Genomic DNA, 15,820 nt, shown 5'->3' with positions numbered 1-15,820 from the left:
CAGTTGTGGTTTTGTGTATCTGCAACTGTATGACTATGTATATTGTAATTGTACGTCTTCATTCTAGCTGACAAACCATTGCTTTTCCCGATGCTTTTCCCGATGAAAGCACCCTAACCGGACAAGTCACTATGAGAAGTCATCGTCCAGAAAGCCAAGCAGATTTGACTATTGGTCAGTTCAAAGTAATCACATAAAATCTAGGCTATGATCAGTGTCTGTCTATCGGCTGCTAAATGTGTTTGTCTGACTAACGGTTGAGAGAAAAACAGAGCTAGTGAAGAAGAAAAACAAAACACACATCCAGCCTAATGAGAGATATGTTGGTTATTACGAGTCATTACTGAGTGACTGGGCAGAGACCACAGACATTTCTCCTGACCAAACACACTCACACTGTGGTTGTCAACTTTCAATTTTTCTGCTTTCCCTGCAGTTTTTGGATTTTTTTCCTGTACACATTAAAAGGGACACTGAACAGAAAAAAAATAGACAATTTATTCTCTCATTGGCTCTTTGTCTTTTTGCATGTGTGCCTTTTTTGGTGTGTCCGCCTCTTTCTGTACATCCTGTCTGTGTCTCTGTCTCTCTCTCACACAGCAGATGGATGGTGGGTGGTCAGGGAAGGGTTAAGTGCTCTGCTCTATAAACTCTGCTTTAAGAGTCTGCTGGAAGCTACTGGTTCAGCCTTTAAATACAGTCATTTGACACATCCCAACTGGGGTTCGTAGCATAGAGCAGCTGCTGACCTAAACTCAGGCTTTAAGACGAGCTGGTGTGTCGGCGTCACACTGCTTGGACAGCATGAAGGCTCTCTTATTCACCTGTATGCTGGTGCCATGGCTAGTGGCAGCCTCGGCCAGGAGGTTTGACCAGGACTCACAGCTGATACCAAGATCTCTACCTGGCAAGGAGCTGAACGGATACTTCGGTGACCATTTGAAATCAAGCAGGGCTAGGGTAAGAACTTTATTATTTATGCCATGCTTTTCTGCCAAAAAATGTTTTCTTCAATAGCTCTGACATGAAGATGACATCTTCTGATGACTTCACAAATGACATCTGAAGACAATCCTTATACTTGTAAGGACTGTCTTCTGAAGTCATGCAACAAGTGAACAACCTCTTGTTACAGTAAATATGAGCACAGAGACACAATGCAAAGATTTTGGTCAGAATGGACACATTTTCTCTTGTAAGATATTCAGCTTACGTAAGAAATAAGAGAAGGTGAAATAATTCAAGATAAAAGATCAAATGAGACCTTACTAATCCCCAGGGACAAGTAGGTCATGCTTAATAGTTGGCAATATTCAATATCAGTGATCCAGACACATTCTAAAAACTAAGGATACATTTCATGGTTTAGTCGGTTAATTTGTCTTCTACTTGTTGATGACAGAAACTGTCAGCCCTTCACCCAAGAGGATGATTCATTTCTCTCTCTCACACACACACACCTTGTGTGTCTAACTTGTACTCCCACTAGCCAAATCGAACCCTAAAGCGACCACACTAACCGCCAACTAACCTCTTCAAGAAATATTTGGACAAACCAAAACCAAAGTCTGGTCTTGTTTATCCTTCAGGAAACACTAGCAGAAAATGAAAAACATCCCACAAACAATCCACAGAATAAGAGGAAAAGAAAAAAGTGTGAGTGAATGTGGCTATGAAAAGTATGGTCAGTTTTAATGAGTAAAACCTGAATTTGGTGCCATATGTTTTGCATAAGACTGTCAGTGCCAGACCCTTCAGAGACAGGCCTCATAGCCTCTTCCGCTGCTTCAAGCTTCTTTCAGGCTAACTTTTTAATCCACAATGTGAAAAGTTCCGTTTCTTCTCTTTAATTAGTTTGCAGGCCAGTCAGTTACCAGCAGAGACCTGCAGCAGGGTTGGGGAACGGCATTTTTCTAAGAAATCTTGATTCTTTGCAGTCACTGAAGGGGAATTAACCCAGGCCTTAATTATGGAGAATTCTAACTTTAAAATAGAAGTTAGTACACTGGTAGCAGATTAGTTCCTTCTTTCTTTTTGGTTACCACGCTACAGATAAGCCCTCAGATTTGTGAGCTTCAGTGGTGAATGGCTTATTGGTGATACCCAGCCACCATCTGGTACATCGCAACTTTGTCAGTTTACACTGATATTCATTTTATATCCATAGGCAGTTCCGTTCAAGAAATGTACACACAGGTTGAACTTAACAGTTACACATAAGACAGCTGTAGCCTACAAAAAAAAAAACATCAAACAGTCATGACAAGTTAAAGGATTTGGAGCTGTCCACAAGCCCAAAACTCCTCAGGATGAAGGATGAAATTGATCACAACCTCCAAAGGTCTAAAGGCTCTGGGGGGTCAGGGGCTACATACGAATGCAAAAACCTTGAAACCAACCTGATTTTCATTGGCTCCTACATGACAGCACTACAATTACAATACAGTATTACAATGCCTGGTCATGGGTCACTGAGTACAAAGACACTTCTGAATCAGCCAAGAGCTAGCTGTGGAATATAATGTTGACCGCTAGAGAAAGTTCTGAATGGAGTCTGCAGAACTGTGAACACAAATTGCAGTCTCCTTATTCATTTCGATCAGACCACTGTTGGCACAGATGCAGAGGCTCTGGCCAAAGCAATGCATCAAAATTTGAACCTGACTAAACTTTTGCAGAAACATCATCCAACAATGCACTGCACTGGCCAATGAAATACATCCAGGCTCACTTTCCTGGTAGATGACTTAGTAACAAGAACGGTGTAATTCTAAAGATTATCTGGAGATTGTAGAAACTGAGGATAAAATGATTCTCGACTTGATAACTTGCCAGGGTTGAAAAATTCTGGCTCACAGTAGCATAAACTAGTGTTTGGTATTGATAAAGCTTTATACTTATAGAGGGGTTACTGAAACTGGACTTTCTGGATTGTATTTCAACTTGTCATGCTGCCACCATCACAGACCCTTGTGTTTTTGTTTAACACAGTGGTGTTTACAGTCTGATTGCCCACTTAACCTTGATTTGTTAGACCCAACAGCGTCTCTAACAGACTTAAGTTCTTGATGTCCAATGATTCACATCACATATTCAATAGGGATCGACAGATATGGATTTTTGGAGACAGATATAATCAGGTCATCACAAAATGTCCTTTGTCAACACATTTAAATAATTTAAGAAAACAAACCTGAAAAGTAGCCATTGAAATAAAGTGCTTGATTTGTAATTTAAGACTGCCATGCTATGGTGCTGGAAGCCTGGCAGGCTTCCAGCACCAGCAGACTGCTAGTGGGGGAGGGGCAGTGCATGGTCTGCACGTGAACTGCAGCGTCTCCAGCAACACAAAGCGGCTTGTCGACGCCTGTCTGTAAATAATGCTGGAGAAAAACTATCGCAGCAGCTGCGTATCGGCCGATGCCGATACACATAAAAACGCATATATCGTCCCGATATATCAGCCGGCCGACAAAAAAAAAAAAAAAGAAATCGGTCCATCACGAATACTCAATTATCACCTTAAGCCAACCTCAGACTATAGGAGTTTTAAAATCCTAACCAATGTGAAATCAGGTTGCCAGCACATAAGGAGTAACACACTGGTTCACATAATCTTCAGATATTATTTTCTCTAATCTCAAACATTCACACACTACAAGATTTAAAAATAATAGCGCCTCACACACGTTATCTTACGTGATCTCACATGGGGAAGCAGATGTAAACAAAACCAAGACTGATTCAGTGCGACAACTTTCTGTAGTGTTAATAATGCTTTGCAGTGACACAAAAGAAACCCAGAGACAAAACATTAAAATGGATTAAAATGTGGGTGGGGAGACGGATCAACACGATTTGTTGGTTCTTGGTCCTTCAGCCAGAACTGGAGGTCAGTTTAACCGTTTCCTGTTCACCATTGCTTGGGAACAACATCAGCTGCAGCAGGAAGTACCGACATAGTCATCCAGATTTTAACTCCTAAATATCGAACATGTTTGAAATTATCAGGGTATCCCTGCAAAAGTTCGGGAGGTTTAAGATGGATCTGTAAACCGCTCATATTACCAGATAATCATGGCCGAAAATCAGTACCCAGTTAAAGCTTACAATGACTTTATAACAAAACTTTATATTGTCACAATCACCATCAGCCTGTAAACTGTATTTTCATTTTAGTCTGTTAGTTAATTTTATTCAGTTCTACCATTACATCAAACTTAACAAGAACCTGGCCACCTTGTTAAACTGCACTGGTTGAGGTATTTTACCAACATGCTAGTGTTAGCTAACAGACTCCAGGCTGAAGCCAAGCACAGTGCAGTACAGATATGTGATTTGTTATTTTTTTTATTTCCCCCCCCCCATCTTCATTTTATTTCTACCCAAAATTTGACAGTACAACGCGTTATTACACATATTTCCAAAACTGACCTCCTAAACCTGGCAGTGTCAATGTCTTGGTCTAGCAAATGAGCTGGCTGCTATATGAACAGGCCATGTTTTCTCCTACAGAGGGCGCTGCCTCAACCTGATGACAGCCCAACCAAAGAGGAAGGAGACACCTCTGGTAAGAGAAAGACCAGTTTACCTTGTGTCCACCTGGTAAAGAACATACAATTTAAATAATAGGGGGGATTAAAAAACTACTGGCAATTGTTTTGAGTGGCTTTGAGTCAATCCGTTCATGATTTGAAGGTTTGGGAAAGATACTCAAAAACAAACTACAGATTTCTCAGAACAAGTTTATCAGAGATTTAAAATAGAATTAAATAATTAAAAAAAATTAAAAAAACTAAACTCGGAACGTGGAACATCAAGGAGTAATTGATCTGAGGGGTTTGAAAGAAGAATAGGAACTGAGGAGATTGGAGATGTAAATTGATGCCAGTCCAAGCAGGCCATTAAAAACAAATAATCTAAATATCAATAAATCTATACTTCACTGGTAATCAGTGTAAAGAGGCCAGTGTATGGGAGATTTAGTTTCTTCTTAGTACCAGCCCTCGCGTCTGCATTTCGAACTACAGTAGCTACATGTGAGCTTGGGAGGACGGACGGTCACATAAAGAGAAATTACAATAATTTAAGATGGCTGCTATATACAATTCTTTCAAACTACAGTAGAAAAATGTGAATTTCACTGAATTGTTTGGTATTCTGTGTGTCAAATGAAAACAGGTATGATTATAGCTGATGAGCCAACAGAAAAATAAATCACAAATATTTTGATAATCGATTTACCGTTTAAGTACTTTTGTTTTTAAAACAAAAACAACAAAACCACTACTTAGCCCTGCTTTCTTTCACCTATGTGATGAACTGAATGTTTTGGGATTTTGGTAGGTTTTAGACAAAACAAGATTTGAACCCAATACTTTCACAATATTGTATTCCCTGACATTGTATAGGCAACAATTTATCGAGAATATAATGCACTGCTGTGACTACAGATGATTCTGAGAAAAGGCTTGATGTTTGTCTGGTGACTTTGTGTTGCAGACTTGCCCACCTGCCTGCTTTGTGTGTGTCTGACTGGTTCAGTATATTGTGAGGAGGTCAGTCCAGACATGACCACCGTTCCCAGCTTGCCAAAAGAGACGACCTACCTTTATGCCCGCTTCAACAAGATCAAAAAGATCAGCACCAAAGACTTTGCTGACACATGTAAGCCTGGAACTGTCTCCATCACAACCGATTGATTTGCTCAGCCAAGTTATTCCAGCCGTGCGCTCAAAGACCATAAGTTGGCGGTGAATGCTTTGTCCATTTTTGTCCTGTTCTTTGATTTATATTTCTTGATTGAAATGTTATCAATTTCATATTGTATTTTATTATTTACATAAAGTCATCAGGCTCATCTCAGCTTGGTCTAGGAGAATACTAATTTATAACAGAAAGCCTGCATTGCAAACTAACGTATAACAACCACCTGCTGATAGTGACATTGGCAATGCATAAACCTGAGTAGTGTAGTAAATAATAATAGGCTGAATTTGAGCGTTACATATTCAAATATAATTCCAATATTTAAAATAAGGAACAAAATTCAAATGGTATTACAGAGGAAGATATACAGCTCTACTGCTCATGAATGATATATGAACAGCTGTGACTGTGTCCTTTTAGACACCCTGCAGTGAGCTCCAACAGCAAAGGCCACATATTTAATGAGTGAGGTAATTCTTTAAACCCATTGAGTAACTAAAATAATCATGAAAAGAGTTGAACCATTAGTTTGTCTGATCCAGCTCAGCAGGTACAGAAATATCAATCACATCATACATTTACCTCCCGGTAATTAATGAAAGTAGGACCTCACAATTTTGGGAAACTGTTCAGACTAGACATGAAGCTCAGTCAGTCATAGTCAGGTAATGGCTGCGAGAGGATAACTCATTTGATCATTTCCCAGCCCCAAGGGGAAATGTCACATGTCACTTTTTATATTTGCTGTTCAGATGCATGTGATGCATTTGGGGTAGCAAAATTACAAGGACACTGGTTCATGTGACTGCACTGTTAACTGGATCAATAACAAACCAAAAGTAATACTAGTTCATAAAATACTTTAAGTGATGGCCCTTTCAATTAGGGGTGGGATAGGCACCTCCCTAAGTGTAATTGTTCTTTACACAGGGTAGGGCACCGCCTATTGTAACAAACTACTCTTATTTTCCCCATCCCTTCTCTCAATAAGGTCTTGTTTGAATAATTTAGCTGGTTATCTGGTCTATCTCTTGGTATTTAACCCTTGTGTGTTGTACAGCATTTTGGTCTGCTTAAGCGGTGTTTAAGTGTGCTCTAGAAATAAACTTTACAAGAGACAGGGTTTAGAGAGCAATTCTCAACAAAGTAAACGGAAGTACATAACCCTTGTGTTGTCCTTCGGGTCACTGGGACCCAAAGGACAACACAAGGTTAACAAGAATTACATTGTAAGCAATCTTTGCGCTTGACAATCATCTGCAGAGGGGCCATAATAATGGAGGATCAACTTGACAAGATGTCTGTAACAGCTTGGTTAAACAGTAAAGGTTGTGAATTAGTGATCAAACTGTTGTCAGTGTTAACTGTATTTTTAAAATATAATGCTAAACACAAAAGCAGAGGGATGATAAAAAACATTAATATGGTGGTACAACAACAAAAAGTGAGATATCCAAAATGGCTACAACTGTAATAAAATGTTTTTCCATCCAACTGTAATAACATTTTTATTCATCTATCAACAGTGAGTCTGAAGAGGATTGACCTGACGGGAAACATGATCTCAGAGATTGAAGATGGGGCGTTCTCTAAGCTAATCGACCTGGAGGAATTGTCTCTGGCTGATAACAGATTGGTCAAACTTCCTATGCTCCCTGCTGCCAAACTCAAATCCTTCAATGCCAACAATAACCTCCTCAAAACCAAGGGTGTCAAAGCTAACGCTTTCAAGGTACACATCACCTCTCCCAACTTTCTCAATTAAGAATACCCCAACCCAATCTTAAGGATAGGGACTGGGGCAAATTAAGGAATTTTAGAAAAATTAACAACTCTTTGTCTATCATAAGTGAGTGATCTTCAAAACTGCATTTGTTTTTACAAAAGCTTCAATGATATAGCTAAACTGACAGTGAGCTATGATAGCTCTGCTCAGCAATGTAATGCTGAAAATGAAGGCAGGCTCTCCAAATCAAGTATACTGTACTGTGTCATGTGAATCTCTTCTCTGTGCAAATATTTTAGAACATACTACATACTATGCAACAACACTTTAGATTGCTGTACATTATAGGAAACCATTATAGGAAAGCTTGGATGTAGCCCATATTTTCTTACTGCACAGCTATCTACATGAGTTAGTTCGACAGTTTGGGAAATTAGATTATTTTTTTGTCCCATGAGTGACATGAGAAGGATGTGGTTTTAGTGAAAACGACATGTTGGAACTCTTTCTTGACAGCATATCCATCCGCCTTCTGTGCAGCAGCTCTGGCTATAGCGCAGGTCACCAGATACCGTTGGTGAGCAAAGGTTTTGGTCTCTGCACAGGCATGATGGTACCATCCCTGGCAACCTCAGTATGGCGACAAGGCATCAGGAAGTTGTACATAATCACTACATCTCAGGAAGCTGTACTCAGTCACTACACCTGGCTGTTGTTAAACAGGAAACTCCCTCTAAAACCTGCAGTAAAACTGTCGTTATTAGTGAGTCTTTATACTTAGCCAACCATATCCTGGCTCCAGCTTGATACTTGTAAAGACATAAGACTGATAATCTTTTCATCTTAAATCACAAAAGGAAAATAAAAAAAGCATAATTCCCAAAATGTTAATGGACCGATATAACTCACAACTTTGCTATTCCTGAAGTATATCTGGTCTATAGCCAGGTATGCTGTGTATATTTGCAAGTACACTTTCACTTCCCAAACAGGGGTAGGACAACTAAAAGCTCAGCTGAATGAACTGGGTCTCCATGGTGTGAATTTGTTTCCCCAACAGAAAATGACCAAGCTGGCAAACCTGTACTTGGCCAACAACCAGCTGGAAGCTATTCCACACATCCCAGACAGTGTTCGGATCTTACATCTACAGGTTTGTATTGCTAGAACTTAGTGCGCGATATATTAATTATTATTACAGGACAAATCTTTATACCTGATACTGAGGATTTTGAATCAACCAGCTTAGATTTTATTCACTCAGTTACATTCTTGGCATTGTTACCATTTCCTCCAGAACAACAACATCACTGAGGTCAACGTAGACACCTTCTGCAGGTCCAATGACACCTACTACTTACGGCTGAGCCTCAGTGAGGTCCGTATGGACGGCAACCCCGTGTTGCTGTCCAAGTATCCCGACAGCTTCACCTGTATGAAGGTACTGCCTATCGGACAGTACCGCTGAGACAGAAACTTTACTGTAGCCCCTTTGTTGCTGATGAAGCAGTTTTCCCACAGCAGAGTGCTGTGGGGATACCGTGACGTTATGGATTTTGGGGTGCTGGTCCCATGGTGGGGATAAAGGTGTCAATGTTTTTACTTCAGCAAACCTACAAACAGCTTGTGACATTGTCAGGTCGAAATGAAACCATTCACTGGACTAAAGTTGTAGAATTGAAGGAGTTTCTATACTCTGGGCTTTTTCAGTTCCACTGACCGGTGGGGAATTTAGACGTCTGCATGAAGTTGCACATGAGAGTTGTTAAGAGCTACAGTCACATGAACTGGTGCAAAACCACCTGAGAAGGGGTGTAAAGGCTTTAATATGCTTCAACAAACTAGTTCGTCGGACCATGTTTAAAATCAGCGTTTCTACTAGTTGTGTATATCCTCGCTGAAAGGCAGGGGGAAAGGCCTTCTTTGTCCTTTGAATCATGTTGTAGTATTGATACATTAAATCATACAAAAAGGAATAGCGGCACACACTTTCAGACAATCTCTCGTCTAAGGAACGTATGATGTTTACAAGAAAAGTGCTGAAAGAGCTTGAGAAAGAAGTTCAAACCATGTCTACTTCCACACACCTGGCCAATCCCTGCATAGTGGACGTGCTCGTCAGATTGTCACTCCAGACAACAGAATTTGTCCAACACAACTTTCAATTCTGCCATCAGAAAGGGGGGCTTTAGATGATGTTAATAAATTGGACAACCCCTTTGTTTTAAGCATACTAAAGCTTTGACAGTGGGACTAAACGTGACAAATAGCCAGAGAGAATGATTTAGGCCACTTGTTCAGAAGACGCCACAGGTGAAGTGCGTTCTATGTCTTTTCCACAGGTGACGCAATGCTAGTAGAACCGATGTACTAAATGAGTGAAGCGTCAACACCTCTACAAAGACAGTCCAATTTATAGTTTCATTTTCACCTGACTCTGTACTACCTACATGAATGAAACTACTCAAACTGCTTGTGACTTTGAACCAACACACACACACACAGTAAACAAGCCAACAGGCTTTCTTATACTGTCAACTACCTGTATCAGTTTAAAAAACAGGCCAATTTTCACACTTTGTGAAATGAAATAGAAGCATTTTGTTACTGTAAGTCTAAGTAGTAAAGGAAAAAAAATCATTTAATTCAAGATATTACTACAACCTTCTAGATATCTTTGCCGCTTTTGCAGTATATTGTACTAGTGTAAAACCTCTCATTTCAAGGTTTTACATTAAACTTAACAAAATGTTTTAGAATACTACAACAAGTAAAATGTCCAAAAAGTGCTTTTAATGGACCCACATGTATTTTTAGCCTTGCAAAGCCAGATCACAGTTTTCACTTTGCTCATTGTGGGTCATGAGTAATATAATTAATTTGGACAGACGTCCATTATAGAATGAAGGACTACATGACTGGAGTGCAGTTTTAGTGTATTAATGTTGCATGCTTCATTTTAAAATTCCCAGACTAAACTTGTAGGCTGGCTTTGAGGCTAATACATAATGTTAAACAAACTGTCACCACTGAATAAAAATCTTAGTTTAAGAAACAAATAATTTGAGATGTTTGAGTAAATTACAATTCAATCTAAATATGTTTTTCAGTTAAGTCCTGATGACAGTAGGAGATAGAATGCTGTCATACTAAAGGAATACTTGATACCTGCATGTTGATATAAAGTCTTATTTTCCCAAAATAAACCTTGTCACATGACAGTGAAACATTTTTAAAATGTACATTCATTTTATGTTGATTTGAGATTTTCTTGTCAGACTATTGATCCCACCTGACTTAGACATCTGATACAAATTAGATCATCTTGGCATGCCAGTAGGAATACTCTGTAAATACTTTTTCAGCGAGTGTTCTCTCAGAAAATTACTAAAAATGAACAACACCGTGGGTTTTGCTGTGCCATTATGTGAATTAATTTCAGTTTGAACTATTAAAAATGTCTCTCTATAAAAGGGCAATGGCCTTGTAGACTTGTTCAACTGCAGGCTTACTTAAGCATTAGCTTAACTTTGTTTGTTTTTTTAATTTATAGACTCCAGTTGAAGTGAACTGGGGAATGACGTATCTATGAACTATAGTAATGTGAAAGTTACTCCTTTTTTATTTTGTCTGCTTTTAAAATGTCTTGCTTGTGTCCCTAACTCTTCCCTTGCAGTAATAAAGATTACTTTAGACATTATTACTGATGTGAATAAGATAGTGGTGTACTGGAAGATGTGTATGTGACATGGCTATGTTTTTAAGATATTTTAATAAAGTTAAACTTTTTAAATTAAAATTTGTGTTTGGAATTATTGTTGAAGTCTGCTTCACATGTAATATTCAGCCTAAAGTACCGGTACTGGCAGAAAGAAAATAATTATGCTTTACACTAGGTCTGGGTATCCTCAATGATTTTCCGAATGAATTCAAATCCGAGTCATAAGGTCCCGAATGGATTTTATTCCCGATTCGATTTTATTTTCGATATGAATTAGGTTAAAAACAATTCAGTTAAAATACCAATAACAATATAATTTGGCTTGGATATGAAAAAGATTCTACAAATACTACAAGGTTCCCTCTAAACTGCTGCATTCTTTAAAAGTATCAATGTTTACATTAAGAACTGACCCCAAAGCAGTTACATTAATGTACTTTTTGTTTAAGATGAACACAAACAGTGCAGCTCTACAGACTACACTCAGTGAGTATTGAGTGAAATTTCATTCAGATATCTTGAGGTGACGGAGAGACCCCTTTCAAAATGGCCATGCCAGTTTTTCCCCTCACCGAAATGTAGCCTACCTTTGGAGCGTTATTTAAAAAGGTGCTCTAAGCGATGTCACGCGTTTAGGCTACAACATTTTTTGTCACATACAGCAAACATCTCCTCACTATCCACGAGCTGCCTGTCCCCTGAACACACTGTAAACAGTGTAGACAGTCCAGGCTCCAGAAATGCCAACAAAAACAAACTGTGCCAACCTGCACCACGAAACAAACAGTCTTCCAGCATTCCAGCCAATAACCAACAAGAAGGATTTGGGGGTGGGGGTTGGGGGGTTAGTGCGCGGAAGCATGGAAGGGAGGGGGAGGGGACGGGATGAGGAGGAGGGAGGGGCAAGCTAGCCTCGTTTTGTTTGAAAATACTTTGAACGTCAACAAGAAGTGCCGTCACCCAACATCGCTTAGAGCACCTTCAACCTCCTTCTCGACAAGCTAGCATAACATAGTTTGTACCAATGGATTCTTTAGGTCTTTTAGCTTCAGTAGTTACTTTCAATTTTATTTCATGAATCGCTTTTGGATCGATTTAAATATGAAAATGGTTTTTTTTTAAACCCACCCCGATCTTTACACAGGAGGTGTTGATTGTGGTTATGGCAGTCAAATTTCACCTACAACAACAATAGATAGATGTTTCATACGTGATCAGGCAGTATTAAGCTTTAACAATATTTATTTCAACTGTGATGTAGTTAGCAGACGGGTTGCAGTGGAAATGATTTTGTTAGATAGGTTTCTGAAAAGCAGCAGATAACTTGAGTCTTTCTTCAACTTCTTTACCGTTGTCTTCACTGTTAACCTCCAGAACACCAGCATCAGAAACTTGTAGGAGAAACAACAAGTGGCCCATACTGAGTAATCTGCATGGTATCCCTGATGTTTAGTCATTTTCGAGGAGATGCACATCAGCTATGGAGCCACAAAAAACCTACCATAGCTGCAACATATATGTGTGTGTGTGTGTTCATAGCAAAATGGGGTCGTGGACACCTACTGTAGCAGGAACTACCACAGAAAAGATTTTAAATACTGAGGAGTTCTTTGCCAGGTGTTTATACATCTATCCGCGGCCACATTTTGTCACCGCGATAGCGTCACAACTGTGCAAGATGCCGTCGAAGATAGGTGTGGTCTGAGCGACAGCACTGCAAGTAGAGGAAAAGGAAGTAGGAAGCAGGGGACCCATCTATCTCCTTTTTTATGTCTGTAACATTTTCTACATATATGCACATCGAAACTATGGTGAAAGTGCTGTTATGATGTCAATATCACTGTAATAAGATCTTTTTTTTTTTGTCTCGCTTTGCTGCAAATCACACACGTCATGTGGAAATAAATAGGCAAGACCTTGAATTTCTAGACATGCCACAGCCGAGCAGCGCCTATGCCGCACTTCTAACGCCGGTAGTGTGGCTGCTCTAACCTGTTAACACGGCCGCCAAAATAAAGGCCAGAGGTTCCACGATGCACAAGCGCTGCTCACGCGCGCTCGGGCCCGGGCGTAGCTACATTACACCATTTCTCATGGCTGACTTTAGAGTCTGCACATGTTTATGCATCTGTGTGCCGGGACAGTTAACACTAATATGCCCACAATAGAAATGCCATTCAGTGATTGGCCACATGCTTGTAAATGTCTGTGGTTTGTAACCACTACGTAGCCAACCATCATCTGCAGTCCTACCGTGACTAGCTGGTTTAATGTCGTGGTCTTAAGCTACAAAAAATGTTAAGATTCCTGGATTGTATGGGAAATCTTTGTGTTTTATTTTTATTTGTTTATTCCTCTAAATACATGTTCATGTCTGTGTTTCATTAAAGCATTGAAATCTGCATAGAAGGCACTGCCCACATTACAGCAGGATAGTTACAATGGGAATTACATTTTTCCATTATAACTGAAGAAAATGCAACTAAAGCAAAATAAGAGTTTAGAGCACACATGCCAGTATGGAAAATGTGAGTTAATCCTTCCTAAGCACAGCCAACTTGGCAGAACTTTACATTCTCTGAGTAAACAGGAGAATATGTTCCATATTGCTTCTGCAGCTTGATTTACTATTTGATATTTTACTGCTACCTCATCAATAAAGTCCCACCCTGATATTTACCATGCCCACTCTTTCATAAGCCTGAATCAAAGCACTTTACAAACAATACAGACTGTTTTTGGAGGCATCATTGTATCTTCATGGCTGACAAAAAGCTGACAATTGTTTTGAAATACTGTATAAAACCTGAAGCCAGTGTCGACTTCTGGACCACAAAGAAAAACCCTGTCCCTTTGGATTGACCCTCATCAAGCAGAGGTTTAAATGCCCCCTTCAGTGTATTTTGACATTTTTATGATATCTCGAATGTTTGAGTCGTTTCTTGACAATGTAGACTAACCACACTGTTGTGGCCAGTTTGAAGTACATTTCGGCGTAGGTGCGTCTTCACTTACCTGGAAGTGTTGGAAGGTTCTGCGCCGGTCGTCACACCTGTCTGAGAAAGTCCTGAGAGTCCTGAAGAACAGCAAAAGATCCCTGCTCTCCTCCACCCTGAAAGGACATTGCATACAACATTAAAACGTTTTTAAGAGAACGTATTAGTTCTGCCCTCTCAAAGTTGATTATTTGAATTGTTGAGCAGTGAATGTGTGACAAAATATCCAAAACATGCGACGATTTGCATCACTGAACTAAAAATGGATGGCAATAATTAGTACATTAACGCTGAACAGTCCGAGGTCTCAACTGCCGCCTTAAAATGTTGTACAGTCTTGCAGCACAATAGCAGAGCCGCAGTTTCAATCATCTGTCTCCAATCCTATGCAGGACATGTTCAGGTACTGTATTGAGTATATTTTGGCAGCACTTACATTAGAGCCTGACACTTTGCATGTAAAATTCATTAAAAAAAGAAAGACGTAATTAGGAGTGTTTCCATCAACTGGTTTGGAGACAAATTGATGGAATGATTATGCGTTATGGACAAATTCGCGGAGACGCAGACAGCGGAAATACCTGATCAGTCGTGCGAGTTGAATTTTCGCTATGTCAGAACTTAATCGGCAAATGCTTTCCATAACCCATTTAGCGCATCAACTCTTTTCAGACAAAGGCAAAAAAACACCTCAAGCAAGGACCAAAAAAAAATAAATTGTGCAATTAGTTTTTGCACATTTGGCCATTTTTATACGTGAATGGAAGCATGGCTTTTGTCTGGGAACCATGAATGTCTGTACAGAATTTCATTACAATCCATCTGGACTAACTTTGTATGCTTGTTAAGCAAAGTAAAGAAAATCAGAAAAAAGGGAAAACTTTGTAATCAAGGATTACCTTTTCACTCAACGAGAAACACAAAACTTTAAACTACTAACTTGTTATTTGGTTATGCTGTCTGGGTCAATGCACCATTTTAATATAAATTGCAGTTACCTAGTAGCACTCAGTCTTCCCTGCAGAGGGTTTAATTGACATAAATTAGCAACAGAATAAACGTTTCTTTGAAAAAGTGTTATAATTTAGTAAATCAAGCATTTACAAGAAGAGTAGACTACCCATCCTAAAACTAAATAAAGTACATTACAAAAAGGTGCTTCCTATATAGTATGCTGTATGTCACAATGGCAATAGCACAAAAAAAAAAAGATTTTGTTTTGGTCTGGTTTGCTCTGTCTGAGTGAGCTTGGGACATTCTGTTACAGGCTTTCCAGAGTTTTCCACGGGGGCCCAGGGCTAGACGGCAGCCGGGTGAAGTTTCCAGAAGACTGTTATTCCACACAGAGCTGATGGAAACATGGCAAAACGCTCCCATATAATGGAGCACTACCAAAAAGACAGAGAGAGATAGAGCGAGTGGGAACCCTGGTTTGATATTATTGTATTGAACTGATATGGTCCAACTGGTTGGATGATGCAGTTTGATTATATTTTCAGTTTAGAACCATACTGGTTAAAAAAAACAAAAAAAACTTATCATGTAGTGATTCTGATCTAGATGTTTGGACTTTTGTGGTTTCAGTTCATCATCCCAAATAAGTATGTACCAAACACTGGAAAAAAGATCAAAGTAAACACACAACACTATGACTAGACCCTGTTTTAG

The 15,820-nt window shown here is 39.4% G+C and overlaps 2 protein-coding genes across 3 annotated transcripts in view; one reads left to right on the top strand and one right to left on the bottom strand.

The window, feature by feature from the left end:
• cenpp (centromere protein P) overlaps positions 1-15,820 on the bottom strand; it is a 105,968-nt gene that overhangs the window by 76,701 nt on the left and 13,447 nt on the right. For both annotated transcript variants that reach the window (XM_078249200.1, XM_078249201.1), the window contains exon 6: positions 14,172-14,268. In XM_078249200.1, coding sequence (XP_078105326.1) covers positions 14,172-14,268 — 97 coding nt within the window. The remainder of the gene's footprint in view (positions 1-14,171; positions 14,269-15,820) is intronic.
• On the top strand, positions 635-11,234 carry ogna (osteoglycin, paralog a). The gene is made up of 6 exons (XM_078249186.1): positions 635-960; positions 4,516-4,570; positions 5,503-5,667; positions 7,236-7,441; positions 8,496-8,588; positions 8,733-11,234. Exons 1-6 carry the CDS (start codon positions 805-807, stop codon positions 8,901-8,903), a joined length of 846 nt encoding a protein of 281 aa, XP_078105312.1. The 5' UTR covers positions 635-804; the 3' UTR covers positions 8,904-11,234.

This window comes from Sander vitreus, chromosome 4 (genome assembly GCF_031162955.1).
Source record: "Sander vitreus isolate 19-12246 chromosome 4, sanVit1, whole genome shotgun sequence".
Classification (NCBI taxonomy): domain Eukaryota; kingdom Metazoa; phylum Chordata; class Actinopteri; order Perciformes; family Percidae; genus Sander; species Sander vitreus.
This window is presented reverse-complemented; position numbering and strand designations above follow the sequence as displayed.